The sequence below is a fragment of the Balaenoptera acutorostrata genome, chromosome 4 (genome assembly GCF_949987535.1).
Source record: "Balaenoptera acutorostrata chromosome 4, mBalAcu1.1, whole genome shotgun sequence".
Classification (NCBI taxonomy): domain Eukaryota; kingdom Metazoa; phylum Chordata; class Mammalia; order Artiodactyla; family Balaenopteridae; genus Balaenoptera; species Balaenoptera acutorostrata.
Genome location: NC_080067.1, coordinates 148,956,878 through 148,973,803, shown reverse-complemented (window position 1 = coordinate 148,973,803; position 16,926 = coordinate 148,956,878). Strand labels below are relative to the sequence as shown.

The 16,926-nt window shown below is 43.9% G+C and overlaps 1 protein-coding gene and 1 long non-coding RNA gene across 5 annotated transcripts; one reads left to right on the top strand and one right to left on the bottom strand.

Annotated features, from left to right (window-relative positions):
• NDUFV3 (NADH:ubiquinone oxidoreductase subunit V3) lies at positions 1-10,162 on the bottom strand. Of its 3 annotated transcripts, none has more exons than XM_007172684.2 (4): positions 10,022-10,162; positions 8,682-8,802; positions 2,552-3,646; positions 1-243 (listed from the first exon to the last, which is right to left on the bottom strand). In XM_007172684.2, exons 1-4 carry the CDS (start codon positions 10,073-10,075, stop codon positions 80-82), a joined length of 1,434 nt encoding a protein of 477 aa, XP_007172746.2. In that variant the 5' UTR covers positions 10,076-10,162; the 3' UTR covers positions 1-79. The 3 variants fall into 3 exon arrangements, 2 of the variants coding, with proteins under 2 accessions (XP_007172746.2, XP_007172747.1); XR_009008175.1 differs by having other exon boundaries at positions 115-243; positions 2,449-3,646; XM_007172685.2 differs by lacking the exon at positions 2,552-3,646.
• Positions 10,163-10,362: 200 nt separating this feature from the next.
• LOC130708114 (uncharacterized) lies at positions 10,363-15,546 on the top strand. 2 transcript variants are annotated; one of them, XR_009008177.1, is made up of 2 exons: positions 10,363-11,375; positions 14,100-15,546. It is a non-coding gene; the product is annotated as an uncharacterized LOC130708114 (long non-coding RNA). The 2 variants fall into 2 exon arrangements; XR_009008176.1 differs by having other exon boundaries at positions 13,856-15,546.
• The last annotated feature ends 1,380 nt before the right edge of the window (positions 15,547-16,926 follow it).

The following is a 16,926-nucleotide window of genomic DNA, read 5'->3' as shown; positions in this document are numbered from 1 at the left end:
TCATGACCACTGAGCGGATTTTATTTTCGCACGCAAGAATGCAGAAAGACACCGAAAGGTTAATCTTTAAACTGAGTTCTCAGTGGCGAGGTGACTCTCGTCCTGAAGACGGCTGAGGCATCCTGAACTTCGTGAGCTCCAGGTTTAGGTCCAAGAAGGTGTATGTGCTGTAGTCGTGATGCTGGAGATTCTTATACGTGGTGTTGTCAAATGGCTCAGCGAGGGTGGCGGCCGGCGGGGACTCTGCGGGGGAAACACAGCGCCCGTGAGGACCTGCGACAGGGAGGGAGCTTCTGAATGAGTCAGCGCACACTCTCTCCACACACACACACACACACACTCACACACACTCGCATACCAAGCATTCTACATGAACCCTTCCTGAATGCACTGTCTACTTAGAAAAGCCCATAAAGCAACAGTGTCTTCAAAAGCAAAATAAAGAAATGAGCTGAAAATTTATACTAAAACATATAGACTCAATAATGTTAAGAAATGGAATAGTTTTTACCACGTGTCTTAACATCTTAACTTTGTATACCTCTAGACTTGAAAATGCCAAGAACAGTTATGGAGGGACTTTCAGGTCATTTAAAGGTGCAGAAAAAAAGCAGATCTATTAAAAATCTGTCTCTAATAGAAATAAACCATTCACAGAAGAGAAGTTTAAAAGCAGAAACTAAGTGAGCCTTTTAAGTCTCTAAACGCAAGAAAATCAGATAAAGCCCAGCGGTTTTAATAATAATGACACAGTTAAGGGGAACTGGAAATGAGATGTGTAGTTTCTCGTTTAACTTTTTTTGAAGAAGTTGTTGGTATACTTCAGATTCACAGACTAAGAAATACTTAGCCTTATTTCTCTAAGTGGAAAAAAGAATTAAAATCCACACACCTACACAATTGGTGATCTTAAAACTAAGAGCGTGGATGAAGCAGAAGACACCCGGCTCTCCGGCAACGCGACACGCGACACGCAGGCACAGCAAAGCTGGTGTGGGATGGCGGCTCAGGCTGGTTAAGCTCTTACTGACCCTAAACCACTGCCATTGGGACTCGCGCCACTTCTACTCATGCGGCACAAAAAATAACTAGTTTTCCACTATTTGGATTCATACCAAAAGTTCTGGTTTTCATTTTTTTGGTTGTATTAAAATAAATGATGTCTTATTTAAAGAAGTGACATCTCTCCAATCGCAACAAGCAGAGTATCTTCGATGTGGTGCAGGGACATCCCAAGCAGATGCACTCTTACAGCCCAAGTGGGGAAGGTGCTGACTGGAGGGAACGAGGGTTTGGGGAACTCTTGTCCAACACCAATCCCCCTGGAGGGCAAGGAGCCAGGCAGCTGGGCTGGGAGAGCTACGAAGTCGGCCCCCCTGTAGACGCTGCCCCCTGCAAGTGAGCTGCACTCCTGGGCAGTGTCTTTAGCCTCTGAAGGGCAAAGAGAATACTGGAAAAATAACACAACCATGAAAGAGTAGAGTCAAATTGTTTTCAAAAAGATTGCAGTCTGAAAACACCCAATTCTCTCTGTTATCATCCTGAAGGTTTTACAAATTTACAGCAGAATGACTACAAAAGCAGCATCAGGAAAGTGGTTCTTGATGTCTGGAGAAGTCTGGCAGGCGCTGGCACTTCGCATATTTATGAAAGAGGGAGAAGATGGAGAGGGAAGAAGACACATAAATCCTGTCAACATAGTGCAACCAGTAAGTATAATTACAGGGAATGTAAATTAGGCAAGGGGGGGGCTTTAAAAAGAAGAGAGCAAACAGGAAGGAGCGGGGTTTGTCAGTGATGCGTTTTCAAGAGCCACAGATCCTAAAACAGGCCACCTGCTTTACCGTTTTGCCATGATCCACCTAAAGCACACTGCATTTTATGAAGTTCAAAGCGCAAGAAAATGGTAAAATAACAGGAATAAAGTTTCCCTTTAAAAATTTAGGGTAGCAAAAAAGCACTTCATAAAAATTCAATATAGAAAAACAAAGCAGCCCGTTGTGCTTTTTAGGAGCAGGAAACGTCTAGTGTAAATTAGACTCGTGCATTTCATGGTTGCCTTCATGTCACGGCTTTACTCCCTAAAATGCGATTTTCCCTTAGGCATAAAGATGCTGAAAGCAACAGCCTGTCTGGCTCACCTGAAGACCATCACTGCAAGTGTAACTATCGCTCCTCACCTGTGGGAGTTTAATAGGACAGCCCCCCTCCACTCGGTGACATGCTCTGCAGGTTCAAGAAATGAACACTTAAACACCCTCAGAAGTTAAGGGTGATGATGTTAAATTGCCTATTTTCACAAGTGATACTGGCTAAGGGACAGTCCAAGAGTGCCGAGGGCATACTCTTCCACTGTGATATAAATTTTAAATGTTTCAGGAACGTTTATCCATAATTAACATATATCCCTCAGCTTATCTGAGACAGTGCTACAGGCCATGTTCCTACCACAGAATCTGATCAAGCGCAATGCTTCCTCAGATCACACGGCTCTTCAGAGTCTCACCCACCACCACAGGACAAGAGCTCTCGGCCACAAGTCAAGGTATACCCTGTGTGCCGTCCTGGCCTTCCATCTGAGTCGCTGAGTCTTCGATGATTCCGCCCTTCTCCTCAAGCTTTAGTACTGCTGTCTTTTCATCAGAAACGTCTTTATTGTGAAGAGCGACTGGCTTCACATTCTTCACTGGTAACTGATCTTCCAAAATCTCTTCCTTAGCCTTCAAGATTCCTTCTGCTACTTGCTTTCCCAGATTTTCTTTTTTGAACAGGGAAGGAGCCACCTCCGCATCAGGTTCTGGTACTTGTTTTCCCAAAAGCCTTTCTTCGGTCTCAGGAGTCGCTGGCAGCCGTCTTCCTGCTCTGGTTTCTGCAGACTGAGTGGGCGCTGGGCTGCCATTCGGTTGCGTGGATAATCCTGATTTCGTACGGTCAGATAAGGTTTTTTTAACTTTGAGTGGCTTCTGGCTTTCTTTACCTATTTCATTTGATGTAGATACTTGCTGCCATTGTTTTTCCTTTACATTTTGCTCCATAAACTTTTCAGCTGCGTGTGACTTGGGTGCTGTGGTCTTTGGTTTGGGGTCTTTTCTGTCCTCTGATGGTTGACTGGAGGCCCCTTTCTTCTTTGCCTGGTGGGGCCTCTGTGCAGAGACGAGGTCCGGATGCAGCTGCTGTGACACACTCTTCTCTTGTGCAGATATTTCAGTTTGGGGGGCCCCGTCTGCAGAGGAGCGGGAGGCCTCTGCTACGGGAAACCCTCCTCTGCGTTTGCTCTTCGCCTGAGGACCCGCTTCTGAGCTGTCACCCTCCTCGTCAGACTCTGAATCAGAGGAGCTGGACGAAGATGAAGACGAAGATGAATCATCTGTCCCTTTCCTGCTCTGCTGGGTTGCTTCTGAATCAGAACCCTGTTTTCCGAATGGAGGTGCAACTTTCTGAGGAAACTCTACCAAAGTCTTTCTTGGCAAAAACTTCAGAACCCCTCGGTCTGTGAGCGGCATGCTGGCATCGGGGTTAGGGCCAGCTAGCACCCTGCCTTGGTTCACAACTGGTGGGGAAGAAGTGGGTGAAGGTACGTTTTTAGACAATTCATCTGCTGCTGGGGCGGCTAGCTGGCGGCCCCTCTCCTTTGGTTCCACTACATCTAGGAAATGGCATAAAGAGGAAGATTATTTTTAATATTTAGTAAAACAGTGAAAATTCACCAAGGCCACAGACATTTCATTACGTATCACCTTGTTATCGATAATATCTTCAACATAATCATCTTAGGAACTGTTCCGTCGAAACCCACTCTTAAGTGAAAGGCAAGCCACACAAGACAGAGAACAGCAAAAAAAGGCAGATGTTCTTCTTGGTAGCTGAAACTTTTTAAGATGGGATTTTTACCAGTAGAAGTAAAAATCTTGTCTCCATTTTTCACAGTGAGAGCTTCTGGATGGTAATTATTTTTTAAGCTACTATTTCATCTAAATTTAAGATAAACTGTAATATAAAGATATTTTCAGATGATGAAGTTTTAGAAATGTATCGTTTCTTAAATCCCTAAAAAAACGGGTGCACCTCAAATATTTTAAAAAATTACCCGTATTGTATGAACTTGAACTTTCTGAACAAAACAGCAAAGCAGAAGTAGAGACAGTAGCCTGGTTTGGGTCTGGGGTGAGCATATGCATGAGTTGAAGAGTGGGAGATCAGACGGAGGGGATAATGTGATTCAAATGAAGGTGCCCCGAGAGGAAGAAAAGTCCTGCAAAATCGTATCATTTGGGGATTTCTTCTGCCAAGGAAAAGTATTACAAGACCAGAAAAGTCTAAAATAATTTAGTATCATATATATCATTGGAAACAATGAGTTTTAAGCTGTTACAAAAAGGTGCTGATATAAAAGTCTTAGACTTTGTAGAGTCAGTTACAAAAAAAAATGAAAGCCCACCACAGTACATTCATGAGAGCTCATTTCATTCAATTTTCTCAGGTGCTAAATCTTTTTTAACCATACAGATTAGAAGAAGAATACAGGACAAGTTTTTATAAATTAAAATTACTTTTCAAATCTAAAGCAAAACTTTAAAAAATATATTTCAGATGAGCAAACTCTAAATGCACTCCTTACTTTCAAGTCTAGGAGTCTATTTTATACTAAAAAGTATACTACTTCTTTAAAGTGGAAAAAAATGTATTTCTAACCTTACCATCTTACTGGTATCCAAAAAAGTTTCTAATTGTTTTCTGAGCTCAGGAACTCTCTCTCTCTCTCTCTCTATATATAAAACAGAATGATAGAAAATGGTCAAAGAAAACTGAGGAATAACCATAAATAATCAGAAATGGGCCAGAGAGAGGTTAATGGGCAGTGTAAGGGGATACGACTGAACAGCTAGAGCAGTGGGTTACCGTTTAAAAAAACCATCACCACATCACCTCCACCCCCATCACCACCCCCTCCTCCACGCCCTGTCTGATTCTGTGGCCGTGTGCCACCCCAGAATCTGCATTCTGACTGCAGGAGCAGAACAGAGCTCCAGGATCATGTTAAACATAAAAACATGGCAAAGGCATGCACATGCACTTGAACTCTCTCTTTCTCTGTCTTTCTAAACTATACCTGATATAGCCTAGAAATTCCTATAAGCAATGGGTAACATAGGCTGGTCTCCAAACCCTGCTAGCCTGCTCACCTGTATCATTAATCCACTTTTATGCTGAGCATGAATTTCCCAAGTGTAAAAAATTAACTTAAAATAAGGCTTATTTTAGGTAGGCTGCTATCTAATTATTATGCCTCAATCTTCTAAAATTTATTGTGGAGATTTTAAAAAACGTAAGTAAGTTATTAAAACGTTAGAGTTTGATTTATCACCTATTGAAAACAGAAAGAAAATTTCAAATGATATAGTTTATTTTGTTTGAAAAAGGAAACTTGTCTTATTTAATGTTATAAGAACATTAATGTTCTTATTAACATTAACATATAATGTTAATAAGAACATTAATGTTTTAAAATATCTTTTATTCAGGCTTAGCTATTGGGACAATTCCATGGAAAGGCTAACAGAATAAACCACAGTAGCATATCTGCTTTCTATTAAGAGCCAGCCTCTGCCCTGCTGCAGCACAGGCCCAGCGTCCTCTGTGACTCAGCAGGAAGCCTGCCACGATGATCTGTAGCCGCCACCAGTGACCTCTGTGCCAAAGTGCCAGTGTGGACACCACACCTGCATTCAACAGTGCAGGATGATGTCACCTGGAGACACAACCATCGGGTACAGGAACAATGGCTCTCACTTTGAATATTAAGTATGACTTTACCTGTTTGTTTTCATGAAACCTCTTGCGTTTCTAGAGGCGGGATGCCTGCATACTCTGAAAACGTTTTAGTTTCAGTGTGACTTTCCTTGAAAGATAAATATACAAAAACACAAAGCTACTTAAATAAGACTAGCCATGGAGACACCCCTCCCAGCACAAGAGGAGGGCTTTCAGGGACGGTTTCGAACCCTCAGAGACCATCACAACACACGTAAATAAAGGTCTACAAACACTAGTGACAGCGCAGAGACAGGAGTTCTCTTATTGCTTCTCTATCTCCTCTCAATTTGAATTTCCTGAGTTTCTTTTCTGCTCATTGAAAAGCAAGGGAGGGCATGACCTTCAACTTTTTAGTAGTCCCCTACTGAAAGTAAAAATGACTTTGGTGTTTGAAACAGATCAGCAGCCTTACAGTACCGCCACATCTTGTCAGTGGGTCACAAAACTAATTTCAGAAACAAAGCACATTCAGAAACAAAGGTGCATTTCAACAAGATGTGAAAGAATACAGTTATTCAAATTCTATATGGTAACTAAAACCTCTTTTTACATGTTTTTTACTACTAAAAAAAGTTTTTTTTTTTTGGTTTTGGTTTTGGTTTTAATGAACATGCGAGAACTGAGACTTTTTTCAGAGGCAAGACAGCACGTTGCTTATAAATACGGGCCGTGGGGCCTTACTGCCTGGGCTCAGACCGGGCTCCAGTACCGACGTCTGTGTGACCCTGGGCAGCTGAGGAGTCCCCCCCCCCCCCCACTTTCTCATCTATAACCCAGGGATACTAATGGTACCTTCTCACAGGGCGTGGAGGGGAGATACGGAGTGCTTAAAACAGTGCCTAGCAATGCTGGTTAGAATTAAATACACCAAACCCCTATTTCCGGAGATTCCTCATTTCTCAAACTGGAACAGGGACTTGAAGTAGATAATTAACTTTGGCTTCTTGACAGAGTCTTTAAAAAGCGACATAGGAGTTATCCAGTCAATGGTTTATTACTGATTATTGCAAATTCAGCCTAGTGATGGAATTCACCAGAACATCAAAGCTGGCAAGCCAGGCAGCTGTGCAGGGGAGGCACCCGCTTGGAGACCCGGCTTCTGATGTCTGTGCTCGCCGTGCTGGCGGCTCCCCTCAGGAAGGAAGCGTGGCTACGATGGGCTGGCGCCCCAGGTGGAACAATGGAGAGCGTGTTCACCCCGGATGCAGATCCCGGACTAGATGTAAACCCAAGGGTGAGCGCTCAGGGCCCCGTCTGCGTGCAGGAAACTTTCCCTAGAGCTTCCAAAGCCACCCACAGTGGCAATGCGCCACTGGCGGGCCAAGGCATTTCTGTATCTTACACTCACCGATCACTGACACTTCGGGAGAAATACTGAGGCCTGCACATATTGACTTAGAAGCATCATTTCTTTTTCTTCATGGAGGGATTGTAATTATTTTTTAAATTCTGAGATACAAACATAATGTGCATTAAAGACGGTGTAGCTCTAAAAACTGTCCTCCCACCTGACAGCACATACACGTGACACGCTGCTCATCAGTCTCACATCGACTAGGCCAAGACTGGTGCGCTGATCCCACTCAGCACGGAGGAACTCCGAGGGCGGCAGGGCCTGCGACACCCAGAGGCAGAAGCTACATGAGCCCAAGGCCAACTCCCAGCTCAGTGTTCCCTTCCCGTAACTGCACCCAAAACCGCCACAGGATGAAGTATTCCATTTCTACTCATACACAGAAGCACGTTTGTAAAAAGGGGGATCTTTGGAAAAAAGAAGAAGGGTCCTTATGTTTAAGATACCTGTTTAAAAACATACAGATTAAAATGAAAACGGAATACTGGCTTTAAAAACACAGCAGGTACAGGACAGAAAACAATAACGTTCCTGTTGAAGTCGGACAGGGGCGCGTAGACACCACAGGGGGGTTACGCCTCCTCAGCGTGGATGGATGGCGTGTGAAAGGCAGTGGGTGGCTGGCTCTCTCAACAGCGCGCGGATGTTTTATAAGCTGCCCACGTCTCCGTGGGCGGATGAAGGGGGACTAAACAAAAGTGTCTACACACTTTCAAGCATTCAAACTGAGGAAATGATACTTTGATGAAAATAAGACAAACTCAAATTATCATTCTAAACCCCATACAGTCAAAGATTTATAAAGAGACTGTATATATCATATGTATATATTAAGAGTTAACTAGGGTTTCATCAGTTAAGACTAAACGCAATAGACCTGGGTTATAATCAGGTTTATACTGCTGCATTTCCTGTTTTCCTCCTATGAGGATACACTACATTGGATTCAGGGGAAAAAGTCAAAATGACTGTGGAAAGAGCTGGAAGCAGATTAGAATCATGCGTCACCAAAGTGAGTCATAATGGAAAACGGTGACTGCTCCTAACTCTCTCTCCACGGTCATAAAAGGATGCCTGCAATCCTGGGCTATGACCAAGCAAAGCCTGGGAGACTACGGGTAAGTCCCAGAGACACTGAAAAGTCACCATCAGGGAAGAAAAAAAAGGTGGGGTTCACAGCTACTTCACGGGAGTACGGGATCGGTATTAGGGCCACCTAAATGCCACAGAGCCTGCATACTCTGCGTCCCGTTGCTACCCGTGGAGTTTGGCAGTTAGAAAATACAGACAGAACAGTTCAGGGCTAATCGTTGAGTTCAGCCTTAACAGAGTTAACTGTTATGTTACTGATGTGTTTGGTCTAAAGCCTGTTACAGACCCTATGTCTGATTAAAACCTGGACACTGCTAGAAACGAAGAGTCCAATTATGTAGCTAGTAAACTTTTCCTGCTTGGGAAGCTGACTGATTTACTCTGTATTCTGTCTCCCTTATGACAACCACTAAAATCTTACTTTTTGGTGAACTTTGCTTCTTGGGATTCGGTGGCAATCCCTTTTCATTCTTTCCTGATTCTGCAGAGAGAGAAACTGTAGAAGCAAGTCCTCGAAACACTCCTGCTTCTAGGAGCACAGTCTGACAAAAGAATGGCACAAATACGAATATTTTAGAGTAGTACCGTTTTTAACACCTATTACGACATGAATACTATGTATTATTATGACATATAAATGCTTTGCATACCTATGGCATGTTTCTAACGGTTGTTACAATTCTCTTAATCTATGTGTATTATGGAAATGTGGGAAAATACAAAAAAAGCTGCAAGAAAAAAACACCTGAGTTCAAGGACAGTCACTATTAACATTTGGGTATTTCTCCAACCAGACTTCCTCCTGAGCGTACAGTTTTGTACTCTCCAATTACCTATCAACCTACAAAATACTGATTCTTTTCATAAAATGTTTTCCTGTACTTAGAATATAAGGTAGAAGCACTATCTAGCCATGAAAAATAATGTAGATGAAGAATAGTTGCTTCAAAACTGCCTACCACATATCATAAGTGGAAAACATTTTACAGAGCGTTAATTCACTCAGCATACACTTACTAAGGCCTGCTATGCGCTGGGCACTGTTCCCCATGCTGGACACAGAACAGAGGTGCCTACAGCCCACATATGAGAGTGAAACATTTGCTTCTTATGGTTATGACGTCAGCACGTGTGTATGTGTGTACATGAAAGCTAAAAAAAATGAACTGGGACTACATATGCAGAGGTAAACAGTGGCCTCTCTGACAACAGATCTCCCCTCCAACCATCTGCACTTTATTTTGCCACGAATAGTTCTTGCTTTTGTAATAAGAGCCCCTTTTAATTTTAAAGACAGTGAAGGGGACTTCGCTTTTCCTATATGGAGAAAGAAAGCCCTTCTTTCTTCCTTTCTTTTCACAGATGAGGTAACATAAGCTGGCTTCACATGGCTGCCTCGTAAGTTACCGGGTCAACCAGGTGCCTGAAAGTGCCCTCATTTCCTCGCGGGTTAAGTAAGCAGTAGAGACACTGTCTTCAAGGGTTCGGACCAGGGCTCGGCGCGGGGCACCAGCGGTCCCCACGCGTCGGAGGCCCGGACCGCACACCGGAGGTTCCCGGTGATCCAGGACCAGAGGGAACAGTGGCCGGGGTCGCCGGGACCCTCGCCGCTCCCCAGGCCCGGCCTCCGACACGGCGTCCTCTCCTCGGCCCGGGAAGTGGGGTCAGCGGCGCCCCCGGACGGCTGGAGGTGACCGTCAGGGCCGCGGCCCTCGCCCCGCCCTCCGTGGGCTCCCGGGCGCCGGCCCGGCCCCCCTTTACCTTCAGCCCCCCGGCTAGTCCTTGCCGCAGCAGAAGCGAGGCCGCCATGGCCATGACGGGGGCGCGGGCCGGGCGACAGGCCGGGCGGGAGAAGGTCACACCTAACAGACGCAGCCGCAGCGCGCTCTCTGCCACCTGAGGGCCCGCCCCCTAGGATGAAGGCGCCAATCACAGGCAGGGACGGGGCGGGGCGGGGCGGGGCTCCGGCTGCTGCGCGCGCACCACCACCGCGGTCCTGCGCGCGCATCCTGGCGGCCTCCAGGTTCCCCGCGCTGCGCCTCGAGGCCACGCCCCCGGGAAGAGCCACCGATCACTGGCGGGTGGGGCCTGCGGACCCGGACGGCTCGGCGGCCTGGGCGCTGGGTCACCGAAGTGGTCGTTGTGGGTGCCATTTCCTGTCCTCCGACCGGAGTGGTCACCTGTGGTCACCCCGCAGGGCAGCCTCAGGTGGGACCGTGGACGCTCTTTTGGCCTGTGACCGCACTAGTCCCGGAGCCAAGCAGATCAGAAGTGCAAGCTTTAGTTTACTTGAGTGTTTATAACTTGCGGTGCAGACTCCCCCCAAGTTAGGCATAGACATGGAGTAGGTGTAGTTAGTTATTGGCTTCCTTCTCCCCCATTGATCGTGCCTTCACTCCCCACTCCTGCCCATGCCCGGTGCCGGGAAGCATTCCAACCAAGAGGAGCGTACCCACACCTCAACTCCACCCGGGGGAGACCCTCCACCTTGGCTAAGGCTGGAGACTCATTCAAGTGCCAGATAAATGGGCAAAACATACCCCATGAAGCCGTGCCCCATAGCGTTAAAAAAAAAAAAGCATCCGCATAGGATTAACAGAAACTGGTGACTAACAGAAATACTTGAGCTTGTCTGACAGAATAGCAGCTAAAGGAACAGCTTGCAAAAACTCTGCTTTTAACCTGCCTTCACTGACAGAGCTCACCTTAATTACTTTTGACTCCTTAGTCACCCCTATAGATAACACCTCTGACCTATGGGTCACTATAGTAACGGAGGCTTTAGTGGTTTTTCAGGAGCTTGGCGTGGGCTCCTGTCCAGTTCAAGCCGGCTAAGACTGGTTGGGATCACCAACCCTAAAACTGGGCCGGGGCCAGGTGTCTGACGAATGACCTTTTGAGATCAGAGGGCGGAAAACTCCACCCTCAGATCATGCTAATCAGGAGGAGCAGATGTCACCGTGAGTGATTTTAGTGCTTTTCTAGATGTTTGGCTCATAAAATCTCCTCCTGAAAATCTCTAACTATCTGAAGACCTGTGCTGCCAGTTTCTCCCAGAGCACAGAGGGCATCATTCCTGATCTCCACCCTGAACTCCTTTCAGGGGGTGTTGAAGGTGAGCGACTGCAGTGGTGGGTGACCTCATCTTTGTAGAGGCAGATGGCAAGTGACAAGTTTTAGTTGGCACCAGCACCTAAGCCTGGGGGGAGCAGGACCTCCTTGGAAGCTGCTGCAGTCAGGTGGGGAGGTTAAGGCAGGCCTACACGACATTTGGCCAAAAGGAACAGAAGCAACGGCCAAGTGCAAGAGGCAAATAGGAAATAGAAAAATCAAGCAGAAGCCAGAGAAAGGGCCGGTGGTTTCACAAGTATTTGTGGAGAGGGGATTATATCGTCTTTCACAGTCAGCTGGAAAAGTGTAGGCTAGATTTTGCTGACAGCGGGGGTTGTTCCTCAGTTGTTAATTCTCTGCCCTAGTCGTTTTGCAGGCACCGTCACCTCTGCCTGAAGTTCTAGCAAGTGCTGACCTAGCGTTTTTAGGCAAAACCTCAAAAACTTGTGTTTGTCTATATTCCTTAATGAATCACATAAAATTCTATCTAAACTATTAGGAATCCACCACCTACCCAACCAAGGGTGAATTAAACTTCTTTTTAAGATAACTAGATAACTTGGGCATCACTTGGACCCAGTGATGGGTCCTGAACTCAAAGGTGTTTGGGCCAAAGAGGAAAATAAACATACTCAGCTATCACACCTTCCATACGCATGACCTCGCTCTGCATCCTGGGCTAATATGTACATACTTTGTAAGCCCCAAAGGAAATGTATTATGGCATTATCCTATGTAAATAAGTATGATTTAATTATGTCTTAAATTAAGATGTTTTTTAAAACAAAGCTTTCAATAACAGTGTAGTTTTTAAATTTATTTTTATTGGAGTATAGTTGATTTACAATGTTGTGTTAGTTTCAGGTGTACAGCAAAGTGATTCAGTTATATATATATATATTTTCAGAGTCTTTTCCCATATAGATTATTACAAAATATTGAGTATAGTTCCCTGTGCTATACAGTAGGTCCTTGTTGTTTATTTTATATATAGTAGTGTGTATATAATAACAGTGTAGTTTTAAACTATTGTTTAGAATGACCATACATAGTATGCCTTACTAAGTTAGTAAGATAATTTTCTTTTTAATAATAGAATTAAAAAAACAGGTTGCTCAGCAAACAGGAAAAGTAAATTTAAAAGCTTTTATATAAAGAAAAAATAAGAAAATAAAGTTGAAGTTATACTGGATGTACCTAAAACTGTGTTTTAAAACATATGTAATGACTTCTAGTTCTGGCAGTATGTGGCCACGAGACGTAATGAAAAACCCTCAGGTTACAAAACATGTAGCAACGCTGGGTGCAATATTACAAGCATAATTTCAAACGACCAGTTCTGTTCTCACGCCAGTTCTGTTTTCCGTGGTCTCTGCTGGCTCCTATTCATGATTGCTGTGAAGTGATGTACTGGAAGCTCGTGTTTCTGGGCTCTTCTCTGTGGGAATTCCCAAGTTCTGGGTTGAATGTGTATTCCTCCAGAGTGGATTTGGGTTTTGCCTGCCATACTCTTCTTAGTGCTGCTTGTCTTGGTCTAGTGTGATCATGTTTTTCACAGTCTGGTGTGTCCTGGACCACAGGAAGTGTGTGTCTCCAGGGGCCAAAAAACAGAAGCCAGAAACTACAGGAAGCCAGCACTGCCCTGGGAGCATTTGCTGATCTCAGTAAGCCAAAGCGTTGGTGTAACTGACATCAGAAGAGGAGACAAGACTTGGGCCCTGAGGACACTTGCGAGTGGGCTGGAGAGCACCAGAGGAAGCCCTTGCAGAGCTCCCCTCAGTGACAGGGTGAACCTGGGCAAAGCCACCCACTAGCAAAAAACCTGCAAAGAAAGTCCACAGGAAGTGTCTCTATCTCAGGTGGGGATAAATATCTCAAGGCCTATTCTCTCTTGAGTCTGGGGTTAAAACATACACATGCCTCCCATGGTCCAGGACATGCCAAGCTCTAAAATTAAAATTTCCCTTTAGCAAAAGATACTATAAAAAGTGAAATGACAAACCACAAACCGGGAAATCATTTAACTCGTGAGGAATTGGTATCCAAAATACATAAAGTGTTTCCTACTTATTAACAAGAAGGACAAGCCACCCGAAAGAATCAGATAGGGGCTACCTCTGGAGGGGATTTGGGAGACAGGAGTGAGGTCTACATGGAAGGGAGCCTTGGGGCTTCAGTTCTATTTGTAATGGTTAGTTCTTTTTTTTTTTTTTTGGTGGTTTAAAACAAATCAATTTTCTCACAGTTCTGGAGGTTAGAAGTCCAGTAATGGTTAGTTCTTAAGGTATATTGGGGGTACATGAGCGTTTGCTCTCTTATGTACACGGTTTTGATTTGTAAGAAATATTTCATAATGCATTTTGATGAGTTAAAAAAACCCACAAATGTTTTGTTTCATTTGGTGCTTCAAAGTTATATGATCGTTTTCTTTTCTTTTTTCTTTTTTTACTTTTTGGCCGTGCCATGAATCATGTGGGATCTTAGTTCCCGAATCAGGGATCCAACCCGTGCCCCCTGCAGTGGAAGCACAGAGTCTTAACCACTGGACCTCCAGGGAAGTCCTGATATGATCGTTTTAGATGCCCACTGTTTCATGGAAAAGATGTAGATTCCAATGATACTACTAGGAAGTCTGTCTTCTTGTACACTGACATGATGACCAGGCTTATCCAGCAAGGTCCTGTGTCTATGAATCCTGCATATATAACCATGCTCTAACTCATCCTAGATGGACCAACCAGGATAAAACTTGCATCCAGCTTGGAAGATCTGCCTTCACGTTTCTCCCGCCTCACCAAGTGGCTGTTACTGGAGACTTTCCAACCCTCTGATGGACAAAGGTCACTACCAACTAAGCGAGAAGCTGAGTGCTGCCACTAAGAACTTAGTTGTTATAATACCAGTGTCCTCAAGATGAAAATATGTCGTAGTAGCCTGCGATGGCTGCTATAACAAAGGACCACAAACTGGGTGGCTTAAAACAACAGAAATTTATTGTCTGTTTTTCCTGGAGGTTGGAGTCCTAAATCAAGGTGTCAGCAGGGCCACGCACCCCCTGAGACCCTGGGTAGAATCCTTCCTTGCCTCTTCCTAGCTGTGGTGGCCAGCAGTCCTTGCTGTCCCTAGGTTTCTGCTGCATCAGTCCAGTCTCTGCCTCTGTCTTCACAAGGCGTACTCCTTGTGTGTCTTCACTGAGTCTTCCTTCTGTGCATGTCTGTGTATCTAAATTTCCCCGTAGTATAAGGACACTGGTCATATTGGATTAGGGCCCACCCTAATGACCTCATTATAACTTGATTACCTCTGTAAAGACCCTCTCTCCAAATAGGGTCATATTCTGAGGTCCTGGGGGTTAGGGCTTCCATATAGCTTCAGTATATCTGGGGGAAACACAATTCAACCCATAACATATGTCAAAACCACACCAAATGGGAGATTATGAGTGACTTTATTTTTTTTTAATGGAAAAAAATTTTAAGCTTTATTGAGATATAATTGACAAAACATTGTGTAAGTTTAAGGTGAATAATGTAATGATTTGACATATGTACAGTTGACCCTTGAACAACAGGGTTTGAACTGCATGGGTCCACTTATACCTGTATTTTTTTCAATAAATATAGTACCTGTATTTTCCTTTTACAGGTCTTTACATTAACTAAGTGTAGGGAAAAGTTTGTGTTCGATTAGCAATCACAATATGCGGAATCAGAAGAACTGGGGTTTGAGTCCTGATTCGGTACAAACTGCGTCAGCTTCCTGCCCTTTGAGGCAGAGATAGCAGTACCTGCATTTCGACTGCACAGGGGGCTGGCGCCCCTCACCCCTGAGTTGGTCAAGGGTCAAGTGTATATATTGTAAATTATTACCACAGTAAGGTTAGTTAACACTCCCCTTGCCTCACATAGGTATAATTTTTGTGTGTGTGGTGAGAACTTTTAAGATCTACTCTATCAAATTTCCAGTATACAATCCAATATTCCTAACTATGGTCACCATGTTGTACATTACATGCCCAGTATTTATTCATCTTATAACTGGAGGTTTGTAGCCTTTGACCGCCTTCACCCATTTTCCCGATTCCCCACTCCAACCCCTGCCCCTGCCAGCTGCCAATCTGCTCTGTTTCTATGAGTTCGGTTTTTTATTCCACATATAAATAAGATTATACAGTATTCATCTTTTTCTGTGTGTCTTATTTCACACAGAATCATGCCCTCTAGGTTCATCCATGTTGTTGCAATGGTGCAGTGGCAGGATTTACTTCTTTTTTATGGCTGAATTATATATACATATATATGTGTGTATATATATATATATACACACATATACACATATATGTGTAACATTTTCTTTTTTCTTCTGTTTTCCGTAAAATTTTTATTTTATTTTTTATTGAGATATAGTTGACATATAACATTGTATTAGTTCCAGGTGTACAACATAATGATTCAATATTTGTATATATTGTGAAATGATGACCACAGTAAGTCTAGGTAACATTCATTACCACACATAGTTGCAAACTTTTTTTTCTTGTGATGAGAACTTTCAAGATCTATTCTCTTAACTTTTTAAAAAATTAATTAATTAATTAATTTATTTTTGGCTGCATTGGGTCTTCGTTGCCGCGTGTGGGCTTTCTCTAGTTGCCACGAGCAGGGGCTACTCTTCGTTGCAATGCGCAGGCTTCTCATTGCAGTGGCTTCTCTTGTTGTGGAGCACGGGCTCTAGGTGCGTGGGCTCAGTAGTTGTGGCTCTCGGGCTTAGTTGCTCTGCGGCATGTGGGATCTTCCCGGACCAGGGCTTAAACCCGTGTACCCTGTATTGGCAGGCGGATTCTTAACCCCTGCGCCACCAGGGAAGCCCCTTCAATTAGATTTGATTAAAATTAAAAAGGTAGATGTTATCTTGAAATTTGATGAAAAAAATCTTGAGGAAAATAAGTCTTGTTGGCACAAGTACTATAAGAATTCAAAGTATGAGGCAAATGATTTATCAACTCAAAAAGTTCAAAATGCTTAAGTTTTGTTTTCATCTGATGGTCAAGTACAGATCTTTAAGTTTTCATTTATACCTGCTCCGCGTCTTTTGATGCAATACAGGATTCCTCTTAAGTCTTTATTATTTTTCCTCCAAATAACAAATAATAAAGACTTAGGAGGAATACTGCAACTCCAAAAAAATTGTAGTTATTTCTCAAGGTTGTAACCTATAACAGGAAAGTAGTGAAGCTTCAAGGTCAGTTTAAATACGCACATTACAGTTAATTGTATCTGTTAGAATGTGTGTTACAGAACATTTAAAACGATGTAAACCACGATTGTAAAGAAAGTTAAATTTGCTTGCAAGCCTGCTGATGTGCTGATGACTGGCTGCCCCTTTCTAGGATCTCTGTGGTCTTGGTATTGTTATCCCACCCAGAAGAGAAACTGTAAATTCACCTGCAGGCCTGAAAAATACCCCAGACCATGAGTATGGACTTTCACTGTACCGGCTAGGTTAGCTGAATAGAAATGTTTATAGCCGATTCATCTTCAGAAACACTGTGGAGC